The following is an 18,089-nucleotide window of genomic DNA, read 5'->3' as shown; positions in this document are numbered from 1 at the left end:
AGTGGGCCCCTGGTTATTGTTGAGAACTGCAGGTTTAATTCACCATGCATATCAACTCATTAAAAACCCAAAAGAAAAATCTTAATTATATGAAGCCTTCAGCAAACATCAATGCTGGTGAACGAAAGCATTTACAGTACATTACAAACATTCCCAAAATATCCCTAGAAGCTAAACACATTGCATGCATACCCAGACCTATACTGCCATAAGGGTCAACCTAACGGGTTCCTAAACGAGAGAACAAATGAACTTGCACAGTATAAAGATATACTAAATAGATTATAAATATTAAACTTGTGTAGGCTATATGGTCATCTTTTATATTCTTGTATGCATTAAAATAAACGTCATACTTGTCACGTGATTACATTGTACTTCAGGAAGAACTCATTTGTCTGTCAAAAATCATCTTCCGGATCACCTTACCTGTGACTCAGCAATCATCCTACCCAAAGCGATAAAAGCACTGCTCTTAAATTTTGTGGATGTGTACTAAACTACTTAGGTAAATATAAACATTACCTTTCAGAAAGGTAAATTAAATTCTTACAATAGATCCTACATCTCCATTGTTGCTGTATGAGTTGTGCTGTTGCTAAGAGCCTGCTAAACAATAGCTTAACTAGGATAAGCTAAGCTTTTTAGACAGTTTTACATTGACAAAGCAAATGAAAAGAGCCTTTCCTATTGAATAAATCTATTTAAACCATTAGTTGTTTCCATCGGTTTACCTTCTGAAGTTGCCGGCTAATACTTATTAGATTACGGAAAAAGTACACAAACATTCTACATTTCGAATTTAGATTTTTAGATTTTTTGGGGGTAAATAATCATGACAAAAACATTTTAGACTGTAAAAACAAAAAGATGAATGAATAGGGTACATGTAAACTATAATACTGTACATAAGAGGGAATTTAGAGATGAGATTAAATAAACTAAGTACCAATAAGTTTTTGTTTACCTTACCGAATATTACTTGAGCCAAACATATCTTGAATCATGTTGAATTTTTTTTCTCTTCCTCAGAAATTTTGCATGCCTCGGCAATGTGCACTGCCTGGGTTTTAATGATCAGAATCCATTACTCATCCTGGTTAAAATACATCCTGGATTGGATAGAGCACCACCACTAAACATAGAGGATGATTATTACAGGTGAAGACAACCAATTATTTCATACAAGTGACATTGTGGAATGAAGTACATCTACTATATCAGTGATTGTACAAGTAACTCTTTCAACATCACTTTACATAATAGGGATCTTTTTAATTAGACACAACAATGATTGTTTAGCTGCTAATGAGCAGGCTAGCCAGTTAGACTTTAGCCCTCATTAAAACTAAATTTTTATTTTAAATTTTTTGTATTTTATTTATTTCCACTGATTTTTAAATTTTTTTTTACTGGAATTATAAACTAAAATTTTTACTAATGTCAATGAGATCCCACATGACGGCAGGCATACACCTGGGTTTTGATCACTGGGTTCTCTATGACGATCTGAAGTCATCATATGAAGATTTCAACCCCATGCAGGCAGATTTTAATGAAGAATTCACCATCCATATTGCTGGCTATGTTTATGAAACAGAGGCTGACCCTCATGGAGATGGTATGTTATTAATAATTTTACACTGCCTCAATCTTTCAAATGTAGATACTTTATCATAATTCCTTATTTCCACATTTTAACATTACAATGTTTCAATGCTGACTTTTATATTGTTTTTAATAGTGCCAAGAGGATTTGAAGAGGAGGGACACCATACAACTGTTCCATTCAATCTACCCAATTATTATAAGGAACATCTAGATTAGCCAATAAAGTGTGTGGGCCACCTGTTCCTGGTTTTCTTTTTCACTCTGTGACCAAGATGACACCTTTTGGATTTTTTTCATTATACTGTTTGGTTCTGTTTTGACCATTGCCTTTTATTTTGCTATGTGGGTTTCTTGCAGTCATCTGTGTGCTATTCCAGTTAAACTTCAATCCTCAACTAAACTAGTCTTTTTGTGTCTTTTTTTGGACTAATGATAGTTCTGGTTTAGGTCATAGCAATAATTTAGAAAATCAATGCTCTTTAGGCAGCACACAACACACTATTATCATTATTTAATTTAACTGGGCAGTTTTAATTACTATTTGATTTGTTTCGGCAGACAGCAATACCTTGCATTACAGTCTTGTTTCTCAATAATATTTCAGTCTTCATCACAAAGAGTTCTAAGTCATGAACATATCAAACTACCCAGTGAGTCATAACATTTGAAAATTAAACTTGTCCCAATATTATTAATCTACAGTAGCCTACTAACGGTAAGTACTTACTTGACTTGACTTGTATCCTTACATCCTTTCAGGTGGGATACATTCATTGTAAAATGCTTGTATTTTTTTAATCAGAAATTTATGTACACAGTAACTTTATTTATTTATTTATTTAATTATTATTATTTATTATTTTTTATAATTTTTTAACATATGTTGCACTTTAAACTGTTTAGCATTTTACTTTTGGGACCTGAGAATGGGAATAGTAATAAAAAAAAGATTGTAGTGAAGTGATGATATAACACATATTCATGGTATTTAACCCATTTGTTAGGGGGCACAAAAAGTAAGTACCTCTTTTTCAAGAAAGTCTGCAATTTCGGATACATCTCTTGAAAATCAAAACATCTGCACACATGCTTAATGCTTCTTTATTAAGTTGACAATAACAATTAATTTTGTTCTTATATTGTTTTGATCAGATAGAAATGCATGATATGGACTATGTGTGTTTTGAATTTTAATTTGACATAGTTAAAATCAGGAATTGAAATGTTGATATCTACATTTTTGATATTAGGAATTTGTTTTTCCACTAGTAATAATGCGAGATATTAATTTTTGATTCAATTAAATTCAGCAGCTTAATTAAATATCATTGTTGATATCAATAATTAACATTGTTAGTTGAAATGTAAATCTTAATATCAACAATCAGCATTTTGATATCAACAATCCAATCCGGATATCAAAAATGATAATATCAAGAATTAGGAATTGAATTGTTGACCTCAAGAATTCATATCCTGAGAATGAATGAATAAATAAATAAATAAATAAATAAATAAATAAATAAATAAATAAATAAATATAACTTCGATTCAGGGTACTGTAGGAGATTTCACTAAAACACTTGATGCACTAGATGGCGCTCGTTTTACATCATTTGAGTACTTGCACAGTCTGTTAACGCCCATTAGCAAATGTGTTTTTTTAGAAAGACCAATGGATATGTTGGAAAATGATACCTAAAACACTTAAGTAAGTTTAAATCTTGTATTTACTTAAAAAAAACTTTACCATTACCTCGTTCTATCAGTTACTGCTCTTCGCTGAACTTGACTTGTATGTTTTCCTCTTGTCTCACACACTGTTGTTGTGTGTATTGTTTGTCCTATAAAGGTTACTAGTTCTCTTATGTGCTATCATGCGTTTTCTGTGTAAACTACACACTACATAACTACACAACTTTGCTGTGTACTTTTGCTAGTCTGAGACGAGTTGGACTCATTAAATACTCTGCTAATGGTGTTAAAGAAAAACAAAAACGATAAAAAACGAGCAAGAACGCATTAAATTGAGTACAGATTGCGATTTAGATTTCAAATAAAGATTTCTATTTCGAGTAAATGCTATTATTTAACTTTAGGTAACATTACATGTTGCATTTTAGAAAATATGAGTTGTATTCGAATTGAATTGTTGAATTGCAACATTTTTCACAAAGTTATTCTGTTTTGAGTCAGCACAGGTGAGCATAGGCATCACATTCAAAAACATTTTAATGATATGTATATCATTAATGTATCAATATTTTCACCAAATGAGACTGTCAAGTATGCACTTATTCCAGCTCTTACATTATCGTTGTATATGTTCTGAATGTGCATGTGTCAGGAGGACCATGTGTGTGGTCTTGAGCTTGATGGACCGCACACAATTCAGCTGTGTGGTCCACACTGGGGATGTAAAAATGCCATTGAAGTGTGAACATGAGGCTTTTGTAAAAACATGGGGCCATTATTGTGTGGTTGATATCAGATGTACTGTATGAAGTTGCTTTGTTTTCAGTATGAGGGTAAAAACGACTCCAAGTATGGCAATGTTTGTATAAAAATATAATATTTTATTTTAAACTACAAAAGTGAAAACATGTAACATTTTGGTCACACTTCTCAATAAAATATTGGACAAGCTGTACCAAGAATAGTCAAGTCAGCACATGAAGCTATCATTAAACATGACGAAGCAAGGAAATAAGAAGACAAAATGCTTTCAATTTAAATTAACTTAAGCTGTACAAAATATGTACATTATTTACAGCTTTCAAAAATAGATATTGTCATAAAAAAGAATGAAGCTACAATTCATCCAGTCTTTTTGACAGGGATACTGGCTCTTTCCCAACAGGAGGGGCCAGACAGTCAAACACTCAGTGCTATATTAACCTTCATAGTTCTTGGCCAAACTTCATGTCTTGGATCAGCTCAATCAAACTCTGAGCTGACAATATCAACTAAACATAAGAGCACATCAATTTCTCTCTGTCTCTTTTTTCCGCCTTCTTAGCTTGGTGAGGCGATTAGCTTCTGGGGTTAAAGCTGCCATCCATTTCTTACTATTTTTGCTCTCAGAATCTGAATCTGCTCACCACAGTTTAGAGGAGGGGCTTGGCGTCATCTGCCAATCAGTGACATTGGGCGTCACAGCATCGGACTATAGTGCAGTATTGTTTTTTAGGGGCGTCCGAACAGGGCCCGGTCATTTTACGATCCCCACCCCCTAGGGTTAGACATCCACCATGACAAATGAATACACATACAGCATAGAAATCCAGAGTCCACCAACAAGATGCAAACACATACACGCAAAAAGACGTAAAATGAAAGCAACAAACCATAAAAAGACAAACAAGTAATTTGTGCTGAGATATGAGATGGATATCTGTTCAATTCAAGTGGACAGTCACTGCATGGAACTCCTTGTCAGGTCATGACTTTTCACGCCATGTCGCCAACCATCTTCTTGTAGTACATGGATTCAAAGATGTCGTTCTCCCCAGGGCAGTTGTAGTGGCATGCGCAGGTCTTGATGAACATCATCTGCTTCTTCATGACTTGGCCATCGGGGCACTTGAACTCCATGGGCAAGGTGGCGGTTCTGTGAGGAGTGCAACAGCGACCATCTGTGCAAACGCCGCAGAACTTGGGTCTGTAAGACTTGGTAGTGGTACAGCCGGAAATCTCAAACTTCATGGGTTTGGAGACTCGTGGTGTGCGGATGCACTTTTTCCCTTTCTGGAAAGATAAAAAATGAAGGTTAACCATAAAGCTCAGTTACATCACGGTGAAAGCAAGATTGAAGCTGTGGCATGATTTCATTTTATCGGTAGATAGCCCCTTACCCTTATTTTCTCCTCCAGGTGTGACTCGCAAGGGCGGACCATGCAAAGGCGAGACTGCTTCTCAAGGCGGCACTCACGGTTGTCATTGGTCACACGAGTAGAGATTCCCAAGCCACAGGTTTTTGAGCATGCGCTCCATTCTGTAGTCTGAACCAGGCAGTTCTCTCTCATCATGGAGGGATCGGGACCGTATGTCTCCTCCTCTCTGTAAGCTACAAGAAGCAATAAGATGTTACTCAACACATTCCATCCAACAGCATGATGTCATCCTGCTATTATCATCGTTACATCTGATGTTATACTGATATTCATTCTAAACCCCCTAATACCGAGACCATTACTTTGTGTGAATACATTCTTTAGGATTAATTTTTCCATCACAGTTTGGCTTTTTAGATTGAGAAATGCTCACCTGCTAAAGCTGATCCCACAAAGGTGTTTTGACGAGGGGAGTCACACACCCACTCCTCGCAGCACTTCCCAGGCACTTTCACCCTGCGGGGCATTGGGCAGTCTGGGCTGGGGAGCCTGATGTCCATTCCACAGAGGGGCACGCAACCTACAGCACCGTCCAGACACGTGCACTGGTATTTACAACTGCTCTGGAAAGACTCTCCACTGCGGTACACCATTCCACCAAACACACAAGTGGCACCATCTCTGGCTGTGGGACGGACATGGAAGATTGTTTACAATTCTGACTCTGATCATCAAGTAAAGATTTGACACATGTAATTCAACAGCCAAGATCCTTACCTGTGCAGACACCAATACGACGGTTACTTGGGGAGCCGTAGTCACAGTAAAGACCTTTGTGGGGGTCGCAAACATCTCGTTCTGTGCACAGCTCGCCCAGCTGCTTGGCACACACCCGGCAGCACCCACAGGTGTCCAGAACTAGGCTTACACCAGGTGAACACTGGGGCGGCACTTCAGGGCAGTGGCATTGTCCACTGCACTCTTGAGCCACAGCCTGAGGAATAAGACAAAATGTTCTTGTGAGAGTTTGTACATTTGCTAAAGAGCTCCATTTTAAGCCTAGCTTGATCATGCTAGTTAATACCATTCTATATCTCCACATGCACTCAAATAAGATAGCTGTGTAATTCTTAGGATAATTAAAACTACTTACCCATCTTAAGAAAGTCAGGAACAGCAGAGCAATCACACTTTGAGTCATTCCAGAAAACATGATGACTTCTTTAAAGTTTGTAGCAAAAAGAAAAATCTTCTTTTGAGATCCTACAAAGTCTTCTCTTCAGATTTGATCAAGTCGATCTCGTTGTGTAGTCTTTGAATCCAGTTCCTCCTGATCGTGTTGAGTGAAAGCTAGAGTTTAGCTTTGGTAAGAAGTTTAGGCTGAGCCGAGTCGAGTGACTGTTGCTTCTCTCTGGAGGGCTTGGAGTGTTCTGATTCTCTAGCAGCAGCTGAGCTACCTTTATACACGCTGAGCTGTGGTGGACTGCCTCCACCTCAATGGAACGCTGGATAAACATGGGCATTCCTGGCATTCTTTCCTAGTTTCCTGCCCCCCCTCTGCTCTCCACTCCCCTCTCCCCCTCCGCTTCACCCGCACCCACTGCCATCCTACATTCCTGGGCTGTCACATAGCAAAATAAAAGTGCAGTCTTGGCATCATCTTGCAGTGCTTGGTGGTAGTTTAAGCAATTTGTCTTAGAGATAGATGGGTGCATGTTTTTCAGAATTAATAATGCTGACTTTTGGCCTTCAGTGTTCTCTAAATAACCGTGTGATGATTAGCAGTTGATGATCATAAATCAATAATCAGTGGCCTAATAAACATAAGGTAAAAAACAGCTTGATTATAAGTGACAATTCTGTTATCCTTTGCTCACTCGAAGGCCTTTCCAAATCTTTGTTTCATTTGTGGAACATATTTTGTCCATACAGTAAGTGTCAGTGGTGTCCAGTGTTGACTATCACTACATGAGAAAGAATAGTTAAAAAAAAACATACAGGAAATAAAATAAAACAGATTTAGGTTGATGTGGGTGGAATACTGTAAGTAATGACATAATTTGGGTAGACCATTTTTTAACTTGCAGGTCATGTTTTACACATTGTGCTTTGTACTCTTGTAAAATATCTTAAATGCTTATTCATAAGTCTATGTGATAATATGTTACATATGCATACTTGCATATGTTTTGATGTGGAAAAGGTAGATTCTGAATATGTAAATAACCATGATGTTTTTCTTTAATTATATACTTTCACCTAGCTAATAACATTTAGTCAGCCATGTGCTTTACAGTGCAGGTGTGGTATGGTTCTATTTTTCTCCTTCAGAAAGCAGACAGAGCACAGACAGAAGGCCAGCAGGAAAGTGGCTAGACTTTAGCGTTTGTATATTTTTTCCAACAGAAAAAGAAGGATCCCCAGACTCCCCTCCTCGCTCTTATGAAAGGGAGCACTGCCTCTTGCCAGCCGGCGAATCGGAAATGAAAAACTCCCAGAGAAGAAACGGGAGGTGAAGGAATGTTATCCTCCTGCCAGCAGACATACTGTTACTACATGCAGTCTCAGAGGAAGACTTGCCTTATATGGGAATCTTCACTCTAGGCTCTCTTGTTGCTCACCCCTGACTGCTTCTCTCATTCTCTTGTCCACACTCTTTCCTTCTAGTCTGGAAACAGTGTTACCGGTGTTGAGGATTGTAATATGCTTTGTCTGTCAGCAACCTCTCATTCTAGCTTAGCTGAAAGCTACTGCCAGCCTCCACCCACTTACAGTAATGATTATGACTAATGAGTATGATTGTACATCTACAACAAAATTGGAATGTTAATGCATTTTTATTAGTATACTTACACTTTATATAGACCCACAAGTCAATATTTTTTTTTTGAGTGGGGGTAACAATATAGAGACCAATTCACACTATTAGCAAGTGGCTTATTTCCTGTTTATAATTAAGATATTATCTGTTTATTAGTACTTATAAAAAACATATTCTTAATCGACATTCCTAATCTTGCTCAATACCCAAACCCAACTACTAGCTTAAGAAATAATATTAAGCAGCAAATTAGGGTTTTATTGAGCTAAAAGTCATACTTAATGGTTGGTAAATAGCGAGAATCTAGTGTAACAACTTTTTTTATCATTCATTAACAATGTGCTCTGCGTGTGTTAGGCCATGCAAGTTTTTCTGTGGTCAAGCAGGATGGACTGTGCCCACAGACTGGTGGCTAAATAAACATAACTGTGTGTGGCGCAACTCAGGTGCGTGTAAGAATCGTGTTCTTACCTTCATACTATGCGCTAAGCTCTTTTAGTGCTTGGAGCTACATTCCTGCCTCAATGAAGCAAAGATAAATACTTTCAGCTCTGCTAAACTTTAATGTCACGCTTACTACCTCCCTAGGAGGATGAAGGAAGACTGAAACTTTACCACCAACAGAATATTTCAAAAACAACTTTCAGCCAGTTCTTTGAACAGAAGCATACCTGTAGCCCCCCCTTCATAGAGTTTATTCAAGCTGTTGCACAGCTTTAAAAGAGGATGATGGAAAAGCTGATGATGTCGTAAAATGGTTGGGAGGGGGTGAAAGGTAACTGTTTAAAGAGTGGGCTGTGGATAACTTGCTTTGAAAAAGGTGGTTGTAAATGATGACCTGATTCTAAAACTGGTAGGAGTGATGAGGACGGCAAACAGAACTAAATTTGGTGAGCTACGACAGTATGCACCTATTCACTGAGAGGGGTCAAAGGCCACCATCTAATGATGTAATGGAAAGGACTCCAGGCATTGGAGAAATGAAAACCTGTTGACAGAAGTCACTGGGGTATGTGGTCACATGACTGCCTTTTACTTTCCTCATAAGAGGGGTATGGTCAGGGTTGGGAGGCAGGTGGGTGTTCTGCAAATAATTTGGAGGCTGTTTATTGTTCTCTAGACAAAAAGTGAACAACGCTTGAATACTTCAGAGTGGTAATCTGGCTGCCAAAAGCTATTTTCCATAGCTGCGCAATTACACCATCTCATTTTCGTTCTGTCTGGACAGCTACCAGACCAGTTAATTTGAGTGCTCAGGTTACTAGTGTTCAACCAAAATATGCTCTTTGTAGTATTGGTATTTTAACCAAGTATGTCTATCTGTCTGTCTGTCTGTCTATTATTCTGTTGCAAAACTTTCTCTTTAGAACTTTCTAAACATGTTAATCAGTTTATTTGACATGTTTAATGGTCAATTTTATTTTGTTACCATGGAAAATGTGTACAATTTAACAATTTACTCAATCTTAAAGTCCCTATAGCTCCAAACAGGGCCTAACAATAAGGATAACAAAAGAACAGTTTGTTAAGAACCAAAACGGAATGATCCAGAAGGCGTTATGCTGTTTGGATAAATGCTTGAAATGAAGCATTTGGGAATCCCATGTTGTGTTTTTAAGTCACTTCCTGGTCAGGGTTTCCTCTGTCTGGCTGTCAAGGCGTGGTGGTGGTTGAGGGATGCCCTCATTGCTTGCTTGTTGTGCAGCAGAGGTTTTTGCGGCCACATTCCTGTGGGATTCAGTGGAGCATTCCTCATGGGATTTGCCTGACGTTCCTCGCCCCCATGCATCTCTCACTGCTCCTCTAGTTACATCATCAGCTCTCCTTTCACGCCCGTCCAAAGTGAGACGATGACGTTGCAATAGCCTTGTGGTCAGTTAGCATATATGATAGCAAACTGAGTATTTACTGAGATTTCGTAAATGTATATAATTTATGTAACTATTACAGGTTCAGCAGGTTCAAATGTGTTGAAGATTCAAGTCTTGATGAAGAAAGCTAAACTTATGTTTATGGAAAAATCAAAAACGATCCATATTTTCCAGCCTGTGTCGTGGTATGTGAACCACCGCAATTCACAAATGCTTCTGTGGAATTGGCCATATGGAAGACATAAAATCCACACTTAACACCTTTGCTTTACTAGCATTTTCCACTGTAGTATTAATCAGAATTGTCAAGCACATTTTTGTTGGGTGACTACAACTAATAGTTTGAATAATGCAAATATTAGTGGGAGATGAATAATCAAGCACCAACTATGCTTATATGATTATTGGCTTAAACTGCACATCTCATTGCTTCTCCTTTCTCAAGCTATACTGTTGAGAAAATTTAATGACATAAATTAGACCGGCTACATCACACATTTCAGTGAAAACCTTCATCATCAAAAGGCTCAAGCAGCTATAAGTGCTGAACCATAAAATACACTCTAAGAAAGATTATTTGCCTCAATCCGTCGCCCCATCTAAAGCTGCTGCCTCTATAATTGGCTTCTGGCTGGCCGTTAAAAGAATGTTCCGCACTTTTGAAACTTCAAACTGACCCTCCCTCAGCCTCAGTTTAAATACCACATGTGGCAGACACAGCAAACGAAGTTAATGGTGGTTACGGGCTGCAGTTTTGGCCCTTTGAAATAGTGCGGCTGGGTCAGACTGCATTGATTCAAAGTCCAGACTGGCCAGAGCCCACCATACAACATCCCACGTCTCAAAGCAAAAACCCACACCACTCATTAGATCATTTCGGGTAGTCTGAGAGCAAAAAATGTGGAAATTGGGTTCCTCAGAAAGGTTTGCTTGATTTATGAGACGAGTAAAAAGGCATGATGGGGTGGGTGGGTTGTGAAAAAAGGCTATCAAGGATTGAGTGTTGTTTTGTTAAAAATTTAAAGGATGGAATGTGGTGGGAAACAGGGACTGATTTGTTAAAAGGTTTGATCTAAGTGAGGAAGCTGGGATGCGTGCAGACCAGTTGAGTTTCAACCCCTTTTTGAAGGTGTCTAATGTTACCAAGAACTAAATGAGGCATTGGGTTCAGGTCAAAACTTAAGAAAATCTGAGATTTTCAACCAGTCTTAGCTGAAAGTAGCCAAAAAATGTAACAGTTACCATTGAGCTCTTGTTTCGTGTGTCCTTGGACTGTAGTAATTACCTTTATCTGTTTCTATTTAGTACAGTTATTACTGATCATTATTGAAAGTAAGTAGCGGCTTTAGCACACCATGAATTTAAATACATTTGTCAGTTTTATGAAGAGCTCAGCTGTTTTAAATTTTTGAAATTAACTAACTATTGTACACTCACTACTGACTACAAACTCTCACTGGAAGATTTATTCAGGTACACATTTGTCTTGGATTTACTATTGTCTTATTTGTTCATGGTAGAGATTTAGCAATGTTTTGGAAACAACCTTTTTTATGAGATTTTGGCTCATTGACATGACAACATCATGTAGTTTTAGTTTTTGACATGTATTTCCCATTCCAGCAAAACCCTAAGGTGCTCTGATCTGGTGACTGGGTATGGTATTTGAGTATAGTTGACACATTGTCTTATTCAAAAACCAGACTGAGATAATTTGAGCTTTGTGACGTTTATTTTATTTTCCTGGAAGCTTGACTAGACAGTCAGGTCTAAATGGGGCGTTGTGGTCATAAAGGGATGGACATGGTCAGCAATAGTACAATTTTTTTGTCTTTTTATTTGGTGGTTTGTATGATCTCACACCTTTGATTGAAATCATATGATTTTGTATGAATTTGGAATTTGGATTTTGTATGAAACCTGTATGGTTCTATCATATTGTTTATACCAATTTTTAACCCTACCATCTGAATGTTGCATCAGATATTGAGATTGTATGGCAATTGTAAGTTTGCAGGATTGCAAGTGAATATTACGTTTATAATTAGTTATTAGATATCAACCTACTAGTTTGTAAGTTTCAGTTTTTATTAGTTTGTAAGTTATATTTTTTGTAAGTGGAGTTTCTGTTAGTATCTAGCCAAATAGCAAACTTTTTAAAAACTCTCTTGACTATAGTTTAAATTAAAGTGTATTATGCCTGACAACTTAACTACTCGTATCTTGGCAAACACTGATGTCAAAACACTTCAGACAGACTGCTATGGTGATAAAATGTGACTTCTTGGAAGAGAAATTAGACAATGGTCAGTAAATATTTAAGGCATTCTTTAGCTTGCAACAGAAAATCTACAGGAGTGCTGTCTGTGGTCTTATTTATTTCCTTGTACGATTTATTGCAGATTGTGCTTTCCACCAATCACACTGAGTGTTTTTCCTTACGGTTGTTTGACTGGCTTTACTTAGTTTATTGAGTCCTGTTCCCCTGGAATTCAGATCATGGTTTAAATGCTGTCAAGGCAAAGAACAATGATCCTAAATATAGGCCCCTGAACAGCCCATTCCACTAGACATACAGCAACTTTACTATTTTACCAGACAACGCGAAGGTATGCATCTCTTCTTGCACCCACAGAGCTGTTACTACACCAACTATAGATGTGGCTTCATATTTTCAATCTCTCAGAGAGATTGGCTGTTTGCAGAAGCCTCGCCAAACCTCATGCAAATAGGATTGCTTTGTCTCGCTATGTGGTGTCTGAAACGGTGTGTATTTAGACACCCAGAATGGGACTAAAAAGGTCCTAGCAGTCTTAGGCCGTACTCACACTATGTACAGTTGCCTTGAACCGGGCCAAAGCACGCTTGTCCCCCCCTCCGATCTCCCCTGACAGCCCACATTCACATTACATTCGGGCCTGGGCACACTTGCGTCATTGATGATGCGCTGTTCAGTAAGAAGCGCTCTCACTTAGCACAGTGGACATTTCTCTAATTATATTGCTTTAGTCGTTTGAGATGCAGTGACACATGGTCAAATATTTTGCCAAACAGATCAGATCTTTTGATGCTCATAAACAATCATAAAGTCCTCGTGCTGCAGGAATTAGGAGGTTTGCTAAAGGTGCAGTTGTCGTGCAGTGAGGGGTTTGCGTCTTTAATAAACTACGACAAATTGCGTTCATTAAACGGTAAGAATGAGTAATAAATCTCTATCAAACAGTAAGTCACGTCTCGCTTTCAGTTTCAGACTCAGGCACGTTTTGCACTCACACAAGCGTAACCTCACTAAAGCCCAGGTGAACCGCGCTCAGGCACACCTCTTCCAACCGGCCCAGGGCCGGCCAAGTGAACCGTGCCTGAGCCCGAGTCAGAGCACTCACACTTCTCAAATGATCCGGGAAACAGGCTTGGGCATGGTTCGAATAGCATAGTGTGAGTAGGCCCTTAGAGATCAGTGAGTGAGAGATGCTATGACAACAATATGAGTATCAGTAAAGTCTATATCTATAGACTATTTTACAGTCTTCAAGCTTACTGTTGTCTAAAAAGGACCTGAAAGCAGAGATGAGCTGTTATAGAAAGTTAAAAAGCAAATTATTGTATGGAACGGCAAAATATATTTTTCTATCATTAAATGTGTTAGAAATATTACAATATTTTTAATAAAAAGATATAAAGGTTAGAATAAGTGTGGGAATTATGCATTGATGATTAGGGGGAGTGGTCAACTTTTTCGGTAATGTTAGTTTGGGAAATAATAATTATATATAATAATTATGATAAATGATTTATTATAATAATAATAATTAGGCTTCAGTGAATCAAATGTATGTATTTATTTAAATTACATCTAATTTATTCATAAAATGTATTGAAGTTTTCAGTGTTTTGTGGGATAGGCTATTTAGTGAATTCTGACCTGATTTGCTATTTTCGGCTTACTTGGGCCAAACTATACAAACTATGCAACTAATTAGACTAGGCTCTATGTTAAAACACACCCCTGTTTTATGAGAAATCAGCCTTGTGAAGTCTTATGGTGCTCTAAATCTGCTGATTTTAGACTGTTAAATGACTTTTTTCTCCCGTAGACTGATTGGTGCTATTTTGCATTCACAATGGTTTGAATATTTTTAGGGCTAGTCAAATGGATATCTATTATTTTAATTAGTAACATTTTTATTTAAAATACTGAGCAGAGTGAACTTTTTCTCAGATTCAAAGGGACCCCCCCCTCCCATACATCTTATTGTATATATCTATCGGTCTGTCTATCGGTCTGTCTGTCTGTCTAAATATCTATCCATCCATCCATTTGTCCATCTGTCTGTCCATTCGTCTGTCTGTTGGTTATTTATTTTTCTATTAGGTTGATGAGATAAAAGATGCATTGGCCAATGACAATTTGATGGTCAATATATCACAAGAAAGACATTTACTGGGTATAACCCAGTTGTTTGAAGGGTAGTGACGAATGATTAATATTGAAATCACGTTCAAATGACCAAGTATTGGGGTTCCACTGTGATCTTTGAGTCTCGTAACAATAGTTTTCGGGTTTAAAACTTTTATATACAACTTTTTTTTAACACTAAATTACATCTTAGTGTGTGTTTTCTGTGATAGTCATTACTTATTACTGGGGAAAAAATTACAGGACACAATCTAATAGGATTTAATGATTTAAAACATGTTTATCATTTGACCTATATTTCATTAAAAGTTGATTATAGTACGTACAGTAAAACTATTTCTTTCTCTAAGCAGTTTAATAATTGAAGCGTTTAGATGCAAAAATGCTGTTTGATTTTCTTCAAAAATTAGCATTTTCCTCAGACTCCTGTGTGTAGGTTCAGTAACTTGACTTTTACAGTGACAAATAAGTTATTTTCATTACCTTTACAGTGAAATAACTAAACTTAAACATTGGAGGCTGAAAAAAATGCTCAATTTCAGACGGCATTTAGAGGTTTTTGCATCTGAACTCCTTAATTTCTCTTTGTGAATCTTCATTTCGATGTGTAACGTTGGACCGTCTAAAGTGTGTTCAGAGAGCGAAGAAGGGTGGATAACTGCGGCAGCGGCCATGAAAAGCTCTGATTCATGTGACCAGTACAGGACGGGGTCTCATGTGCCAACACAAGCAGTACAGGAATGTTACCCCAAAACAGGGCGAAAATAGCAGACTGGTGACACACAACACACACAGAAACACACAACTTTCAGCCACAAACTCGGCTCTGATGCATCTGTACTTGAGATTTTAAAACAACAAACAATGTAGGTCAACAGGATAAGGCATAACACCACATCAGCCAAAAAGTACATGCAAAACAGCTTAGCTAAAAACAAATCACACCTTTCTGAACACCGTGTGCTGTACACAAACACACACATTTGAAGTCTTTTGAACTGTCGTTTCCCAAAATGGAGATGAGCTAAACGGCACAGTCATGCAGGTAACTGTAACGCTGTGATGTGTTTTCCAGTATTTCTTTCCACTCATAATCCAGTTCAAGGTCTGAAAAACAGACATGTAATGAGTCAGAGCTGTGCAGAGGTGAGGTTAGGAAAGAGTGAAAGTGTCTGCTCATTCAGTGAGGAATCTGTCACTGCTAGCTTACTGTCCGCTACTGTCTGTTCACCCACTAATCCTCACAAACATGAACGCACCTCGCCCCGCAGTTCAACATCGTCAGCCCATCTTCCACAGGGTTTCGTTGATGAATCATGGCTCAAATTCAACATTCAGCAGTTTGTGAAAGGAGGGATACAGGTTCAACACAAGTTGATTTCTGTCTACGTATGCTAAATGCTAGTTATAGCATACACACAAAAATATCAGTTTTTCATATTTAGCTCCATTTTTCAACTATTAATACAATTGAATTGCATTAAGAAACCTTAATCTTTTCTCCAACAACTTTTATTGATATTTTTAATAGATTATAGCAGGGATGTCAAACTCAATTCCTGCAGGGCCGCAGCCAACCCTGCTTTAACACACTTACCTGTAGGTTTCAAACTGAAGGACTCAATTAGTTTGATCAGGTGTGTTTAATTAGGGTTGGAACTAAACTGTGCAGGGCTGCGGCTCTCCAGGAATTGAGTTTGACATCCCTGGATTATAGTAATACATTTTCTGGGTTGGTGTTGTAAATTAAGGTACAAACATTGGTAATAAACTGAAAAAGTACTTTTTCTGTTTTTCTAAAATAAAGGTCACTTTGAATAGTCACAAAAAAAAAAGGAAACTGTTAATTAACACTTTTTTTTTTTTTTTTTTACAGTGTTCAAAACTGTGTTGCTCCAGTTGTGGAGTAAATTACTTGCTAAACTTAGCTTGTGGGGTAATTTTCATTTCAATGTGTTCTCAGAAAGTACTAAAACACTTTAACTACAGGCTGCTTATGCCAAATCGCATACTTAAGCACTATTCTACATCATTTTGTAGTATAAATAGTGTAAGTAGTGCATTTACACTAAAAACTCTAAAAAAAGAATAATGGCACTTTAAATACCCATATAATGCACTTATTCAACTGGTAAAAGGAAGTGTGTATTATGATGGACACTTCACACAATCAACGGCTACTGCTTTGCTCATGTAACGTAAGGGGTGGAGCTATCAGCCGCTCATGTTTGATGACTTCATTTATTTTGGATTATGAAAGCAAAATTCAACTACGAGAATGATAATATCGCCTCCCGATGGTGACTGCGGTTATATTCATGGTAGGTATTATTTGCTACTTTGGTCATTTATTTCAATAATTTTGCAACTGTCAAATGTTATCAGGGAAACGGTTTGAATTTCCACTCAGTTAAAAAAAACATATAGGCGCTTCCCAAATTGCATACTTATGCACAATTCTACGCCATTTCGTAGAATAAATAGTAAAAGTAATGTGTTCACACTGAAACCTCTAAAAAGAATAGGTGCACTTTAATTGTTTAGATGATGCACTTATTCAACCATTAAAAATAAGTGTGGAGTGATGGAGACTTTACGCACTCAATGACCGCAGCTTTGCTTAAATAGCAGAAGGGGCGGAGCGGGCGCACATGCTGGATAACAATTTATATTGGATTGTGAAATCAAAGCTCTCCTATGAGATTGATTATAGCACCTCCCGATGGTGAATACGGTTATACTCAGGGCAGGTATTATAGTTTGGTAATATATTTCACTGATTTGGCAACTGGCAAACATCCTCAGGAAAACGGTTTGAATTTCCACTTAGTTTTTCCCATTTGTTTTTGTTCTTTTGTCATTCGAGTCACCTTATTTATTTATTATTTAATACATAATATATATATATATATATATATATATATATATATATATATTAGGGATGTAACGGTATTGTAAATACCGTCATACCGCAATATTAATTTTTTTCGATATTACCGAAGTCGCATGACTCGGTAAAACTATAGGTCTTCTAAAAAAATTTGCTCAGGCGAATGAAGCGAACGGGAGGTAACGAAAACTACAATTGCCATCAGCCCATGCTTGACCATCATCCCTTGCGGTCTGTTGTTGCTACAGATCCAGTAATGCGGAAATGGAGTGTGCTGCTAGAAGCGGGGATGAAAAGAGCTGGAAAACTCTAAAGCAGGTCGCACACCAGAAGCGCCTCGACACGGCGCCGCGACACGGCGCGTACATGACAGATTAAAGTATCGCACACCAGACGCGCACATTCGAATGATATTTAACATGAAACTAATCAGATGGCGCTCTGTGGCGCGGCTGAAAAATGAACTGCGTCCTGAGCCGTCGCCGGGCGCCGCCGACTTGCGGCGCCGGTGTGTGTATCCTGATAGAAACCTATGATTAGAATTCTAAAATACATGGCGCTGCGCGGCGCGCCGCCGAGCGTCGCTTCTGGTGTGCGACCTGCTTTACACGCACAGTTCAGTCCTGCATTATCTCCGTGTAAGTTC

At 37.9% G+C, this 18,089-nt stretch overlaps 1 protein-coding gene and 1 long non-coding RNA gene across 2 annotated transcripts in view; one reads left to right on the top strand and one right to left on the bottom strand.

Annotated features, from left to right (window-relative positions):
• The first annotated feature begins 3,256 nt into the window (after positions 1–3,256).
• The window catches only part of LOC141379240 (uncharacterized), a 32,814-nt gene continuing 17,981 nt past the window's right edge, over positions 3,257–18,089 (top strand). Inside the window, exon 1 of the long non-coding RNA XR_015518418.1 lies at positions 3,257–3,322. This is a non-coding gene — a long non-coding RNA (uncharacterized LOC141379240). The remainder of the gene's footprint in view (positions 3,323–18,089) is intronic.
• On the bottom strand, positions 4,167–6,843 carry ccn2a (cellular communication network factor 2a). The gene is given in 5 exon segments (NM_001015041.2): positions 4,167–5,358; positions 5,466–5,677; positions 5,878–6,129; positions 6,222–6,438; positions 6,598–6,843. Coding segments are annotated over 5 exon segments (1,038 nt in total). The 5' UTR covers positions 6,658–6,843; the 3' UTR covers positions 4,167–5,061.

The sequence above is a fragment of the Danio rerio genome, chromosome 20 (assembly GCF_052040795.2).
Source record: "Danio rerio strain M-AB ecotype USA chromosome 20, GRCz13ab, whole genome shotgun sequence".
NCBI lineage: Eukaryota > Metazoa > Chordata > Actinopteri > Cypriniformes > Danionidae > Danio > Danio rerio.
The sequence above is the reverse complement of the archived record's forward strand: the minus strand, read 5'-3'. Positions and strand labels throughout refer to the sequence as shown.